Genomic DNA, 16,155 nt, shown 5'->3' on the forward strand with positions numbered 1-16,155 from the left:
TATTCAATGTAGTATACAGTGTGCTCCTCACTCGTTTTGGCAATTGGAGGCAATATGCGATACGTTCTGTTGAGTAGGTCGGAGGTCAGGCACGTTTACTCTTAAAATTATTTGTCGGTGATCCCATGGAAAGACTTTCCGCTTTCAAGGAATTGACTAATGCTTCGGAACGGCTTTCAGATTTACTGCAATCGCGTCACAAATTTATCGAACATCGCGTGTCACTTTAATTGCTTGTATGACGCCACTTCCGTCCGCGGTTCATCATAAAATCTGTTCATGTCGAAGATTGCAGAAAGGGTCGCAAAACGGTGAAATGTTTGCTGACGGCACGGTAATTACTTCTTGAAATTTACAGCGCTATTTTGTCTGTGTCATAACCTTTCTTTCTTCACATAAATGTAAATGTTTTGAAGCAAATCGCTTACTTCTATAGCATTACGTTATTTACGGGACGTGGGAGATTTCGGATGAAAGTATGATGTGACAGTCGCTGGGAATGTTATTTAATTTTTGCCGATACTCTTTCCATTGATGTCTGGAATGACAATCGATATTTTAATAACAATACATACGTATTATCGCGGAAATATTCTTTGAACGCTTACAAATATAAATTAAAACCCACATAAGAAGCGTGATACGTTTGGCTTCATTCAATGAAATTAGCATATGGCGTATGCCTTTCTCACTTACACTTGTCAAAAATATATCACGTGATATAGACACGAACATGAAAAAGTGAACGAGAGTCGTTCACCCCATTTTGGCGGGAATCTTTTCGATAGCGAAAATTACATCAAAAATATCTTCTATCTGTTTCCATGGGAAACGATGTAAATTCATAATATAAGGCCCTTGGCAAGTTAGACGGAATGCGATTAAAAGCATCATGACAAATGGTATCGCTTTCACGAGATCTAACCGTTATAAAAAGATTTCGATATTGTTAATGTTCTAGGAACAAATGGTGGGCATTTTTCAATCTCGTTTGCTTTTAGCTCTGTCTCTATAATAACTGCTGCTTTAATCTCTTTACTACGATTTTTTCCTTGAATACACGAGTGTACATTTGATTACCAGCCTAGCACATGTATTCTTTAAAGTTGCATAGACGTTATCAGGGGAGCTCGCTGGTTGGTAATTTGTAATTTGCATACTGTAAAGGGATGTTACAGGGCACAGCATGGGTTTGAAAATCGCTCTTCTCTCGGTCACTGACTCTGTCTGCGGTTACTAAGCTCAAGTCTGCTGACAGCACACTGGAAAAATGACCTGAATTCTGTCGCTTTATTTTTTTTCTGACATGATTTTGACGAAAGTTTCAGATCGATTTGGATATGCCGAGTTAGACTATTACATTCTCTCGGAAAGGCTCAGCCAGTTTGTGGCCAATTTGTCATCGGGTATTTCTTTGGTCTGAGCTTCATATCACTCTGAGAATATGTAAGGTCGAGAAGTTTAAAAGCTACACCATGAGCTGGAATGGGGTTAACTATATACTATTATAGAGTTGGCTCAAAGAGCATGTGAAAATTCGCCGTCACCTGACAGTCACGCCACGTCTAATCTTTGAAAAATACGCCTCGCTTCGTCAATATCAAGTTTGGTGGAGCCATAAGCTTTAATGTGTAGACACAGCTCTCGTATTTATTTCCCTTAAAATTACATTTAAGGCAGTGCGTAACATTGAAAAAATAATGATTCATGAACTAATTATCCGTTGTGTTAAAAGCGTTCTAAATATCAGGCATTCTTAGGTATGCAAACATGGATTCTTAGGTATGCAAACATGGAATTCATTAATTCAAGACTTGAAATTGCTTTTCCCCTCAATAACAACGAGAAAGTGTAATTAAACAGGATTTCTGTACACCAGCATGTGTGAAATTGAGATGTTTTCTTTGATCGACATGCGAATAACGACACAGATTGTCGGTGTGTGTAAAGCGACTAATTAAGTCTGGACCCGAAACAATATGTAATATTCTACCAAACAACAATGCGTATCACACTCATTGGCTGTATGCATGATTCCAAAACGAGTAATGGAACATTGTGCGGTATTTATTTTTCGCGAACAGAGCAATAAATTGTAGTGGTAACATTCATAAAGGAAAATGTATGGAACAAATTACATCGGCATCATAGTTCCCGGAACCATAAAAGCTGCAGGAATTACCTGCTGTGGCGATTGCTGAAAAGGAGTCACGAACTCATTCCCGACAGCCTTAGCGACTGTCGGTAGCTCGTCGTAAACAAGGCAAGGCATTTGGGTCGACCATAACACTTTCGGAGGGGTGCTAGAAAATGAAAAGAATGAGGAGAAAATGTTGGTAAAATTGTAGCCGAGGTGCTTTGTGAAAATAAATACCAATGAAGGTTGGTAACAAAAAGTTTTGGGGGTAGTATGGATGGCATTTTGTCCACCCCCTTCCATATCTAGTGATCCATCCCTACATCTAAGATTAACTCTCACAGGATATTGATTTATTTTTTCACAAAACAACAGATGCTACATTACTGTGACGTCATAAGGGATACAGACCATCGTTTCTATATGGGTTCGAATTTACAACTCAGATATCAGACAGGAAAAGTTTTTATAAGTCTTTATTCCAGTTGAAAATTCATAGAAAGACAACTTTTGTTCCCAGGGAAGTTGACCGACACAATGGAAAATTGATTGCCCCGTTTCGGGATTTGTTAGCCACTTTTCGTGAAACCGCGCGTGACTCGAGTACAAATGTGATAGAACACGGCCTACTTCTGACCCATAAAGACAATCGGAAGTTTGAGAGGGCGTCATAAACGACAAAACTGTTGCTGTGGTTTCCACTTAATAAGAATGGGATAGGAAGGTAACCGTATTTTTTCCGGTCCAATAAGTTTATAACGATCGGCGCTGTCAGCAAGGAGCTACTTATCTGAACACGACTGCCTTGTTAAAGCCAGCGTGGTGCGCTGTGCAGATTGCATTGAAACTCTGTAATGAAAAAGATGCCCAGAGTTGACCATATATATTGCATCGCTTCAGAATGAGACTGGCTAAAACGGTAAACACTGGGAGGCCATTTTTCAGTCTTTATCGGTAGAATACATAGAAATTAATCTCTGTCACCTTGATCGAACAGATTTAGGTTAGATCATTATGCGTGACTTGCATTTAAGAGATCTTGAGTTAAGCTGTACTCTGTCAGTAGGGACACATTCATCGTCCTCTGTATGCACATTGTCCTGTTTACCTGTGTTTGCACGGTACATACATTTATCTTACATTAAAATTTTAAAAAGACTGAAAACTAAATCATTTCTGAGCAATCCGATGGGGGAAAGAGCCATTTCTATCTCTTCCATTACAAAGTTTGGCTTGAAGCAGTTTAATTTGTGATTCCTTACTGAGGAGATACGCACCCCGAAACTGGTTGAGGACTAATATGGCTATACTTTTGCTCCAACTTTTCTTGACTAAACTTTCAATAATCTCTCTTCACAAAACGGGAATGAAAAATTAGGGGTCACCGGGCAAATTTGGGACGTGAGGAACAAATTACTAACATTTATACCGATATTTCAAATTCAAAATGGCCGCAGTCCCTGTGTTAAGTCTATGGGACAGAATTACAGTTTTGACTTTCACAAAACCAAACAGGTGAAAACTTTTACTCCCTCAAAGAGCTTCAAAATGAGCCCCAACAGGAGGTAGAAGAGAAAAGAATTGAAAAAGAATCCTGGGAATATCAATTCCCGAAGCGCACTCTACCTTAACGAGATGCAAAAATATTTGCCTGTTACTTGATCGATTCCGAGTTTGGTCGACTCGGATTTCAAACACTGCATTACCACACATAGTCTTTTTATTTAAGAACAGCCTCCTGTGATCTAAGAGTGTGAAATTCCCAGTAACTCGACAGTTTTTTTTTTTTCATTAATCGTCATATCATATCAATCGATAACATCAGTGGACCGTTTGACGTAGCTTGCAACTTTCCCATGGGGATGACATTCTTCAGCATTGCAACTCACGCGATTTTACTCTTGGGCTCTTTGAATTTCTCCGAGAATACACCGGCGGGTATTCTTTGAGCTGATCTAGGGTAGGTATTTACGAAGCACTTGTAACATCATGTGTCAATGTGACCTTCGTTTGCCTACAAAACCGACAATGAACTTCTGAATGTCCAAACTCGATTTGCACAACTCTCAGAATACGACTTTTCGTTCAACGACATGATACATAAACAACTACAACCCTTACAGATTGCAATAGAAAAACAGGTTTTAACATATCTGCTAAATGAAATATGAACGGTACTATGAGACTTTGGTAGCATATGTAAAATTTATCTTGATTTAAAGGGATACAGTTGTCGAAACTGTACTCAAAGGTCGCATGGGACCCATACGACCAATGTAAACACTGTATCCAAGGTACGATGGTGATTGATGAAAGTTAAAATATGTCTGTCAAAATCTACATCGTATAATATGATGATGAGATGCATCGAGATATCGTACACGAAATACATTGCTTGTAAACAAGAAACTCGCACAGGCGCAGTTCAGACGACCGTTTCCCTTTAACAAATGGACTTAACTTCTGTACTCTCAGGTTCTTGCGAAAAACGTGCGGTATAGCAATGAGAACATTTAAAAGGTCTACACGGAAGAAAGAAACTCATCATTTTAACATTTATGCGAAGATTTCTTCATGGACCTTTCTCACAACTGTTGTTAGTTTAAATGTCAAGGCATACAGTTAATGATAAAATGAAAGCTGTTTCATTAAGGAACAATCTGTAATCAAGGAAATACAATATATCAAATATCACTTAAAGTAGGAAGATTCATTCCCACCTGTTATTTCACATGATTTATTTCGGTCGAACTTTAATTTCAATTTCATCGATTCGATGCTTTAATGGTAATATACACTGAATGTGGCATTATACTGCACCTCCGCGGCTTATTAATTTCCCACTCGTGTGTCGGTGTTTATCCTTGCAATAAAACTAAGTAATTACTCGGCTGTCGAATTAATACCTCGTTAAATTGCCTACGACCTCTGTGAAATGCTACAAAATAGATTCGTCTGGACAGGTGATTTCCTGTTGTGTCAACATCCTGAGGTGGTGTTCACAACGATGCCACGTATCCGAGGTGAAAACAGTAGACGGTAAAGTAGTAATAATGAGTATTTTTTCAAGTATCAGTCAAACTTCGACCCATGGCGTGGGAATACGCCAGAGGCGGGGCAGGAAAGTTGAAGTAACGGAAAGCAGACCCATGCCCGGTCTTCAAAAAAGGATATTCATTTCACACCGACGTTTCGACAAAACACAAGTGGTCTTCATCGGGTTGACACTGGGTGGAAGCAATAAAGGGGTTTTGTAAGCTAAATGCCAAGGCGTATGGTGAATCGGAATGGAGACAGAAGACAAAGAGAGCAATCTCATTTATTTCTACATTTCTAATAATGATGTAATAACAATGATAACGATGATGATGATGATTGTCTACAAAACTCCCTAAATAATTCCTCTACAATAAAATTTGTAGCGCCACCACCTATAGCTGTATGTCGTCATTGATTGGAGCACGGTAGAGCAACCGTGATTGGAGCCATCATCATCGTCATCATCATCATCATCATCATCATCATCATCATCATCATCATCATTCATTTGCAAAATGTCTGTTTCGAACAAAATCAAAATCGCTGTATGAAAATTCAGTTTGTGATGAAGTAATGTTCAGATCTGAATCAAGTCGATCAATGACGACATACAGCTATAGGTGGTTGCGCTACAAATTTTATTGTAGAGGAATTATTTAGGGAGTTTTGTAGACAAAAGGAGAGAAGCCGTGAAAGTTTACAGAAATATATATCCCGATTTATGTGCATTAAACGCGAAGCGCTACATTAAAGTAAAAGCCTTCAGAACTAAATATGAATGGCGACTTTTCATCGAAATGGCAATTTAAGTAGCTCGTTAAATTATACGTTCTGCTGCTTGAAAAGCTCAAAAAATGTATAGCATTATGGAGCAAGAGTACTAACATTGCGTCATCAATGTCGGAAAAACGTGCGTACCCCCGTGCCTATAACTCTTTCTTTTTGAGCGAATACACAGAATGACGTCATCGAATTTAAACCTGATTCACGGTCGTATATGAGTAAAACAAACGCGTTGTCTCATCGTTCAAAAGAGAACACCAATCCATCCTCAAAGAGTCGGTAGACTACCCTCTTTAGAAGCCACGACACAAAACAGTGGTGTGATTCCGAGTAACTCCTTCCTCGTTAAAAGCCATTGCTTCCAACCGTGTTATGAAGTAATGTTAAAATGAACTGTACAACTTTTGATGACCACTTTTTGGAATTTTTCTGACATAAAATGTCATGGCTCTCTACTCGCTGCATCGCTGAGTAACTTACCCAACGTTTAAATAACAAACGTATTTTTCGTAACTTCGCACGATTTACGCGCACGTTGTCAAAATCGATAATTAAACATTTAAGTGCTGGCTTACATTCCTGTTTGCTTTTTGATAATTTTAGGTGATGGGTGATTAAGAAGTGCTATCGATTGTCAACCGACTAAATCTCTCTTTCTTTAAATCATCGCCGAGAGAACTTTGGTATATTCATATGGCTTCGTTTCGATTCTCTTTGCGACGAAATAATCGTGCTACATCAGATCGCTGAGGTATGCAACAACGTGCAATGGTATAAAATTCAACCTTGGCAAGATCGAGTGACATCGAAAATGTGCATGTGTCATCGATAATTCCATTGACTTTATTCTTCACTGTGCTTTTCCACATGGAACAACCGGCAAGCAAACGACGGCCTTTATGATTTGAGCCTCGTCCTTTCGTCCGGCCGATTGTCGCAGACGCATGATGTCGCCATGTGGTTGTCTGTCTGACGAGTTCTTGCGTAGTACGTGTAATACATGCTTCGAAATGGCCGATCACCCTATCGTCGGGTTCTCGTTAGCTTTCCAGCAACCATCAAAGCCCTAGAAAGGCATAATCATGTCATCGGCTCTCCAAAATACCAGGGATTTCTCGTCAATATGTGATCTTTTCATGATGAAGGAAGTTCTGACAAGGTATTAAAACCTATTACATTCTCAAAAGCGTTTTAAGGCATCTCGCAGCTGCGACTCCGGTCATATTAACGTATTTCCAACAGTAAGCCAGTAGGCCTATACTTGACACAGATCTCTGACTTAGAATTACCGTCGCTCGGACAAGGTAACTGTCTTTTTTTAACAAAACGGTGAGTCGCATTCACTGTCGCTGTATATGCTCCTTTGTCCCTCCTGGCACGTCTTCCTGACGTCTTGCTATAGTTGGTCACGTCGTTCCCGCGTGACGACAGATTTAGCGCATTCACCGCCAGCATTTGGAAACAGACATATCACAATGTAAACGCATAACGGTTTGCCCTGTGATGACAGCTATTGGTATGGTTAATTGGATCGGATAAATAAAAAGGCTTTAACATACAGGCTAACGGCAATGTTTGTCGTCCATCATGATCACTATCACTCAAAAAGACATATTTTCATTGGAGTGACTAACACATATAGGATACCAGATTACAAAGACAGTTTGAAATAAATGTATTAACGATTATCTGAATAAAGTTTGATACTGATGTGAACCTGTATCAGAAGAGACGTCAACTTGTGAGATAATACAGGACTTCAGTTAACACAGGACTTCAGTTTGTGAGTGTGTGTAAGTGTCCACTCCTCCTGAACGGTTTAAAGGTTGTCGTAAAATGTGATCCAGAGCCGAATTCTCCTTTCATCTGCTAGCGATGATTTCTGTACTTCACAAAGCTTCATAACAGTTATGAGACATGACGAATAAAACGCACTCTTACTGCACAATAAATATATATAGGAAATCTAATTGTATTTGTATATACATGTACGAATAGGTGGATACATAGATACACAGATAGATACATAGATAGATACATAGGTACCTACTTACATTCATACATATACACACGTACGTACATACACATACATACATACATACACACATACATTACATACATACATACATACATACATACATACATACATACATACATACATACATACACACACACACATACATACATACACACACACATACATACATACATACATACATACATACATACATACATACATACATACATACATACATACATACATACATACATACATACATACATACATACATACATACATACTACATACATACATACATACATACATACATACATCTTTATTTATCTATATTAATCTGTATGTCAATCAGAGCCCTCTTCAGAAAATATTGTAATAAAACATCTAAGTGGCAAGACCTGGCCATTTGCATTTGCTGCAAGTATCCGCAGTTACAAAGATTTTTCGATGTGGATTACAGTAATATATACGCTTTTCAGCACTAGGTGGTTTATATAGCAAAGTCATTCAGCCTTCATCTCGGCACAGCGAGTAATTGTAAACCTTTACCTGTGTGCAATGTGATTAGCATTCTGGACAGCTTTAACGTTAAGCTTTATCGGTTAATCTTACGCTGTATGCATATAGAATGGTTACTATAGAGAGGCAAACGATGACACAGGCTATTTGTGATCATTAACGAATACTCTGTGATTTTCTAGACATCATAATTAACTTTTAAGCCTGGGCTTCGCCGAGCAACAGTCACTGACTTCTCGAAGCTGCTTACGAATGATGGCCTAACGTTTCCAGCGATTCTAATAGAAGCCAAACCTTGCTTCGATCATTTAAATTTACTTAGTCTCAAGACAAATGTACAGCGCTCGAAACATTGGAATATTGGTCGCGTAGAATATGGTAGCCAGTCCACATATAATAGACGAAGTTCACGCCACGTTCGACAATCGCTGTATCGTACCTTCATCTTCATACTAAAATACGCGGACCTATCTTTCTGCTTAGTAATACGTTAAGTGGGGAAAACCGATATCATTGTATTCGTCAATAGAAAATAAGCGTTCGCTAGCCAGTCATCGCCGGCAATTAAATGAAACTTCACATTTTACTCTCGACAAAAGACATCTGATAACGCCTCCTCAGTTGCAAAATGTGGATGACACTTAACTTAAAGGTTGTATCTGTTTAGACCTGGCACAGGATGACACTTAAACTCTTTTTATCATTCACGGCGATAATCGTAATCTAATCGCACAGCAATAAACGGTAACAAGACATGAACGTCAATTTGACATTATTTTATGACTCGTGTAAGATAAAAGAAAGCTTTTGAGACGAAGCTGTAAATAACCGAAAGCGAAGTGAAAGCCATAATTTCATGACTTGGTGACTTGCATATATATATATATATATATATATATATATATATATATATATATATATATATATATATATATATATATATATATATATATATATATATATATATATATATGCTAACCTTTCGTTTATTTTTTGAAATAAACGTTTTTGAGAATAAAATTGAAATGAGCACCAAATTATCTTCCCATAGGATGTAGATGAGTTGCACAAGAACAACCACTGAATACCCACTTACATATAATTATAAAACCTTTATGTACGTTATTCTGAAGAAGAAAGGCAAAGTGGAAGGCCGAGGGGGATTTGATAATTAAAAGACTATCTATCTTTCCCTGCCCAGAATACAACTTGTATACTTCTGAATGAACTGAAGAAAGCATTAACAATAACCCGACAACCAACAACCGAGCTGTTCGGTGCTTTTCAAAATAATTTTGAAAGGAAAGGTCGAAAAATAATAGCAAATTGTACCCAATGCCTCAAATGAAATGCAGAGAAAGTGAAGTTGACCAGCGAATGCAGTATTTTTGGCAAGCATACCAATAAATTGTCGGGAGACGGACCACATATGTTACGATAAGTCGACATTGGAAATATTCTTAAAGTTTGACAAGTCCTGTTATTGCTTACCGAACTGTTATGGCAGTTTCTTTATTTGATAATTTAATACTACCATCCTAATTGACATGTCGACAAAATAAAAGTCAACAAAGCATTAAGATTGATTCAATAAAGGATGTAAGAGTTTCGACTACAGATACGACAAGTTCCTAGACCTGAAAATATTTTATATTGGCTGTCTGGTACAGATGCCATAATGGTCGGCGTCAATGGGGAAATATATGATTGCCATCGATGTTGGTATGGAGGACAATGGGTACCCCTTCAGGCTTAGAACATTTGTTTCATAAAATCTTCTGAAAGCAAGCTTAGGCCTGTTCAAACAACGTTGGAGTCCGCCGGAATAGCACAATACTCGGAAAACCAAGTCGGAAACTCCAGCTGTACTCCAATCAACCGAAAATATCACATATTTTCTTTTTAAAATACGTTTAGTTCGTCTTTGGACGTTTCAATCCATATTTTCTAACTCAAAAGTGCACGGAAATCCAAATCCTCACTCTGCGCAACAGCCGCGACACAATCAATCTATTGCAGTAAAATTTGATCCAATTGTTGTGGTGTCCGGCGTTTGTAAGTTGAATGTTCTTTCCCATCAATACGGTTTCCTTTTATTCACCGGCCATTTGAACCATCCTTCCAAGTTTTCCAATACTTGTAGCTACCACATATCACACGTATTAACTATTCATAGGCATAAAATTATCTGAAATTCATAATTGATGCGAGAGATTTGACGAAGGTTTCTTCCTGAAGGTAAGCGCAATGCAACAACATCGATTATGTATATGGTAGTACGTGCTTTGCTTGTTCTTTGAATAGTTGCTGATTTCACCGTTTTAATCGAATGCCCCTAATGGCGCACCAACCTTTGATTCCTTGTGTAAAATCAGGTAGCCTCTTCATCGATGGTCGATTAGCAGTATAGTCAAAGATACCTTGGGCGTAGTGTCAAGGCCCGGAGAAGATCGCTGTTAAGTGTTGTATGAAAAAATCATGCATCGGGGAAGAGTTTGGGTCGCAATCCAAACATTGGGAATTTTAATGGCTATAGGTAACAGCCTTAAGGAACTTTACACTTTACCTCAAATGTCCCTCGTGCTAATCGAAAATACACACTCTTGTTTGCTTCTTACGTGCAATTTTGGTTTCTTGGCCGCAGCAAAGAATTTGCTAATATTTCTCTTTTACGTGATCGACTTTTTCTTTCGTTTCGTGATATCTTACCACGCTCAATTAAACTTTGTTGTGCTAATCAAACAGTCGAAGGATAGACAAATAGACAGACATTTACAAAGTAGCATAGCACACAGAGACTAGGAGGTGTACAGACAGGCAAATACATTGAACAAAGTACAGAACTTTTTGTACTCCTTTTACCACACTCCCTTCAGAATGGACAGACACGTGAGGAAAACACCAAAGTACATTGAATATCTCTCTGTATTGGGATGGTTATCGCAAAAAAATAGGGTACAGTGAAACACTTTCACATATTGTGACACACTTCGATAGAATGAACCAATTACACTGATTTACTTGGCTAGGTTAAGATCATTGCTCCGTAATTAACTTAAATGTAAAACTATTTACATAATATATCACAATTGTTGTTTCTTGCAGAGCTTCTTCGGGAAGTTCGCATCGTCACAATCAACGGCGTTACCCGGAGGTAAGTTGGAGAGAGAGAGAGAGAGAGAGAGAAGAGAGAGAGAGAGAGAGAGAGAGAGAGAGAGAGAGAGAGAGAGAGAGAGAGAGTACAACATTGATCATGTTAATCCAGATATATATCCCTCATTAGGAAAGTTCGCTAAATATGCAAATTAATAACTAGTTGAAGTAAAAATGCTAAATGTCTGCCAATTATATTCTATTAGCGTATCTTACATTATAAATTGCAAGTTTCGTCAGCTTTGATCAAGTTAATGTTATATATACCGCTAATTAGGAAAGTTCCTTAAATATGCAAATTAGTACCAAGCTTATCTTAAAATACGAAAACGAATTCCTTTCATGTAATGTCATTGTATCTTCAGTGTACATAGCAAGTTTCGTCAACTTTAATGAAGTCGATTCAGATATATATCCCTAATTAGGAAAGTTCGTTTAATATGTTAATAGCAGTAAACTTTCATGTCATCTTTTAACATCTGTCATGGCTGATATATCCTAGTGTGATCAGCACTTGTAGCCTTTCTCAGTGTAGAATATTATTTTTTTCTAAAATCATTAACTATGTAAATAAGCATAGAATATGCAAGCCACGCCCATAAAAATTAATCAGTGCTTGCCATTTCAAAATAGAACCTATATATACTAGATTTCATTCCAATCTCATCAGCCTTTCTTGAGATATGGCGGCAACATACAGACAAACAGACAGACATCGCTGCAACATAAGCTGAAATGACTGAGAAACGTTTGTGGATAGATAGGTCCGTATATGACCTATACGTGCTTACTTACCAACCTTGACGTTAGACTTTGACACTTATAGCCTGCCCTTCAATAGATCTTTAACACATTTCTGTAACGTCGTTAATAAACCTTTACGATCTGTAAAAAAACCAACTCTCTCGTAACCGCTGCAACAGTAATCGAAATCCGATTGTTTTCGATCTTCTTTCGTGATTATCAGTTTTCAGATATAATGAGTCTGGAATTATGAATGATCGATCGAGCCTAGCTTGACTGCTTCCCTTTATACTTCCGATTCATTTGAGGATGACTTTTTATCACAGATTATTAAAAGACTTGAGCGACGACTACAAATAGTGCTTTATCATCGTAAGTACTCAGCGATGAATTCAACTGTCTGCAAGGAAAATAATCCGACATAATGTAAGATGAGCAGCCAGGATTCCTATGGCTGGTGACTGAGCATTCAGATAAACCTGTATCTATTGCCCTCTGAAATTCCCACTGACGGACATCAAGCTATCGTTCCGTCACGACGAAATCCTTAAAGACAATCGGCAAAGGATGGCTCTCATAACTAGCTTTTCAAAAGATCCAAAACTTCGTTTCGAAGAGAATTCGAGTTTGCCTTTGTACAACATGTCTTGGTTCCCTTGTAGCTATTCTATTTAAGGTTCATAAAATGAGGTAAGGTACAGATTACAGATCGGTGTTTTAAACACAGGATTGAACATTCTTTAGACGTTTAAGCCAGTCCCTCAACAGCCGTTGGTGCACGCGCTTTGTTAAACTCTCTCGAGCACAGATATTTCAAGGAATTTGTCTCAAAAAGCCTAACAATACATTCAGTGTTGCCCAGCCGATCAGCAGATCATAATTATTGTTATTTCGGATTAGTTTTGGTTAGAGAGTGAGCTTAATGGAGGAGTTAATATCTTTTGTACCTGAAATGCCCTATTCCCTTGGCCTATTGCTGTTTTGCTGTCTGTCACACAGCAATATTGATCGTTGATGCGACATATTATACAATTCGTTGTGAGAAGCATGTCAGTCTGCGGTTGGCGTTTTGCACCGACCGTAGATTTTTTGTCAAAAGCAACTCACTAGATGTCACCACGAATATGTTGAACCTCTTGAAATTGAGAGCGCACTTTTACACCCTTGTTCCTCTCGCGTTAGTTCCTGCGCAGATGTTTGCGTATATGTACTTTGTAGTTTATGAAAAGGGATGGGGATTTTTTCAGAATGGACAAGATGCATCTACCGCCAGCTAATTATCCTTTGCGCTCTGATCATTTGCGATGACGTCAACGATTTAAAGGGAGGATAATCATAGACCAAGTGTGTAATGAACATCTGTGGATTTCATGATCATACACGTCATACAAGACCTGTCAGCAACACAGTACGAATTGAAAAAGGCAGCCGATGGCATGCTGAGTGTACCCGCTTACTGACGCCATTCGCCGGTTTGCTGCCTTTTTTAGATATCAAAGAAACAAGTTCACAATGGTTGTTCTGACAATTACGATAATAACGACAACAATACCAAAGTCATCAATTTTGAGGAGACGCTAGTCAGATTTTAGGATATAGATATCTGCTGTGGTTTTATATCCTCTTTTCTGACTATGATTACCGGTCCCCTGTTGGAAAATGGTGAGCTTCTTAATGAAATTAGATGACGGACAAGCTGTCACCATAGACAGAAGATTCTTGTCCATGATGCAAAATATCTCGTACGATTGGTCTAAGTCAACTATCAGCGGAAGCTTTGCCTTCCCTTCGGCAACACTCTGATTAATGGGCGTTTTATCGTGTGGTTTCCTGGCCTCCAAGGGACAGAAGCCGTAGTTTTTGATAACTTTTGTCGGATAGCATTAGCAATAGGCAAGGCTATCCGCTCCAGTACATACATATGATTATTAAATTTCGCCAAGGAATCATTCTAGGGTTCATGGTTAACTTGCAAACTGTAAGCTTTAATGGCACATTTTGTTCGACCCAAGTTGTGTGTTCATCAGGCCACGGTCCCTCTATCACATAGAGGGCCCGTGATCAGGCTTATGAGAGTAAACATATAAACAAACACTGTTGATAGGAAAAAACATTCGTGTAACTTAATTTTTTACAAAACTTTATCTCTTTGTCAATTCAAGTGCAAATAGTCAAATTAACCCGAAAACAGAACTGTTACTGTGACATGCTCAACACGGCCTCTGCCTGCAGTTCTATTACGATTTGTTTATGTTCCATGGCATTACTCAGATATGCCTCAATAGGATTCAGGCAAACTGGCTGGAGCATATTCATTTACGATGATTGGCTTCCCGATGTGATCAATATGAAATACAAGCAGCCATCAATTTATATTTGTCAATGTCCAGAACCATTTCAGACCGACCCAGACTTAATGAGTTATTTGTGTTTGTGCGTGTTGGCCGAAAGAATAGAGTAGTTGCTGCAAAGCCTGCGCACTACCTACATGTGTAAGTTGTGGTGATTCACACTGGCGAGTTATCTGTGTTAATATTGGCCGGTCACGGTGACCAAAGTCTGTGAATTAAGTTTTTTTTTACACTCTGTGATTGCTCCCGTAATTCAGTTCGTATTCCACTTCCTGATAACAATCTGCGACACTATAGCTCGCAGTGTAATCATTAAAAGGAAATCAACAACGACCTACATGTCTGATAATTTCCAGGCAGCTTAGCAGAAGCATTTCATTAACAATCGTTGCAAAATGATCAACAGCAATTCTAATTAATCCCATTCCTCAAAGCATGTGCTCTATGCAAACATATTCACAACAGCACATTGCGATTGACAGCACAATGATAAATATATTTGCAAAAAAAAAACAACAACAAGAAGAGCAGAATGCATTTGCGAAGTATGCACTGACGTAGAGACAGGTAGTGCCCTTTAGAAATTACTCTGTATGTATATCACATGATTAAGTTCAACTTTTAAAATGGACAATACTCAACTGAGGAGAGACTACGAATACCGCGCCTGGGCGCGAGTCCTCGGGGAGGGGGGGATGGGATGCATAAACCAATTTATTCGAAGGAGACATTTATTTCATATCTGACCTGTTAAGATTGGCACTGTTTTCTGGTTGGATTAATGCAGTGTGTTAGATTCCGAGGTCTTTTAAGAGAGCGTTAGAATGCAAGTTGTTCTGCAATGCTTGTCATGTGCAGATTAGGTCCGAGGATTCTCTTCCGTTCGACAGGAGAATAGATGAGCGCTACAGTGGTCGGAGAGAGAGAGAGAGAGAGAGAGAGAGAGAGAGAGAGAGAGAGAGAGAGAGAGAGAGAGAGAGAGAGAGATTTTGTCTTGTATGCATTTTACCAGCCAAAGCAAACATTGCCTTTTGGATCATTAATGGAACACACAATCTGAGTAAGCTTATAAAATGTGCATTTAAACCATTAATTCCGTCATCATTTAACAAACACGAATCTGTGTCAGCGCTAGGCTACCGACACGACTCCAGGCACATCACAGGTACATTAAACGGCAACGATTCCGGCATACTTTAATGAGTTTGTAACGTTGTCAACGCTTCCGTAATTGATGGACTGGATGAAGCAATCGCATTTGATAGATTTCAATAGTTCAAGGCTTACAGGCGGAAAACTGGGTTGTGCAACAACGGCAACAACTCGCCGCTATTGGAGGCCTGTCATTACCGCAGTGTATATTTTATTCATCTTCAAACTGGGAGTGTCGGCGAGGGTAATTTGCGAGGAAA

At 38.7% G+C, this 16,155-nt stretch overlaps 1 protein-coding gene across 2 annotated transcripts in view; it reads left to right on the top strand.

Annotated features, from left to right (window-relative positions):
- Positions 1-16,155, top strand: part of LOC139135361 (adhesion G protein-coupled receptor B3-like) — a 98,872-nt gene that overhangs the window by 22,583 nt on the left and 60,134 nt on the right. For both annotated transcript variants that reach the window (XM_070702711.1, XM_070702712.1), the window contains exon 2: positions 11,601-11,649. In XM_070702711.1, the coding sequence (XP_070558812.1) occupies positions 11,601-11,649 (49 nt within the window). The remainder of the gene's footprint in view (positions 1-11,600; positions 11,650-16,155) is intronic.

This window comes from Ptychodera flava, chromosome 6 (assembly GCF_041260155.1).
Source record: "Ptychodera flava strain L36383 chromosome 6, AS_Pfla_20210202, whole genome shotgun sequence".
In the NCBI taxonomy this organism is placed as follows: Eukaryota; Metazoa; Hemichordata; class Enteropneusta; family Ptychoderidae; genus Ptychodera; species Ptychodera flava.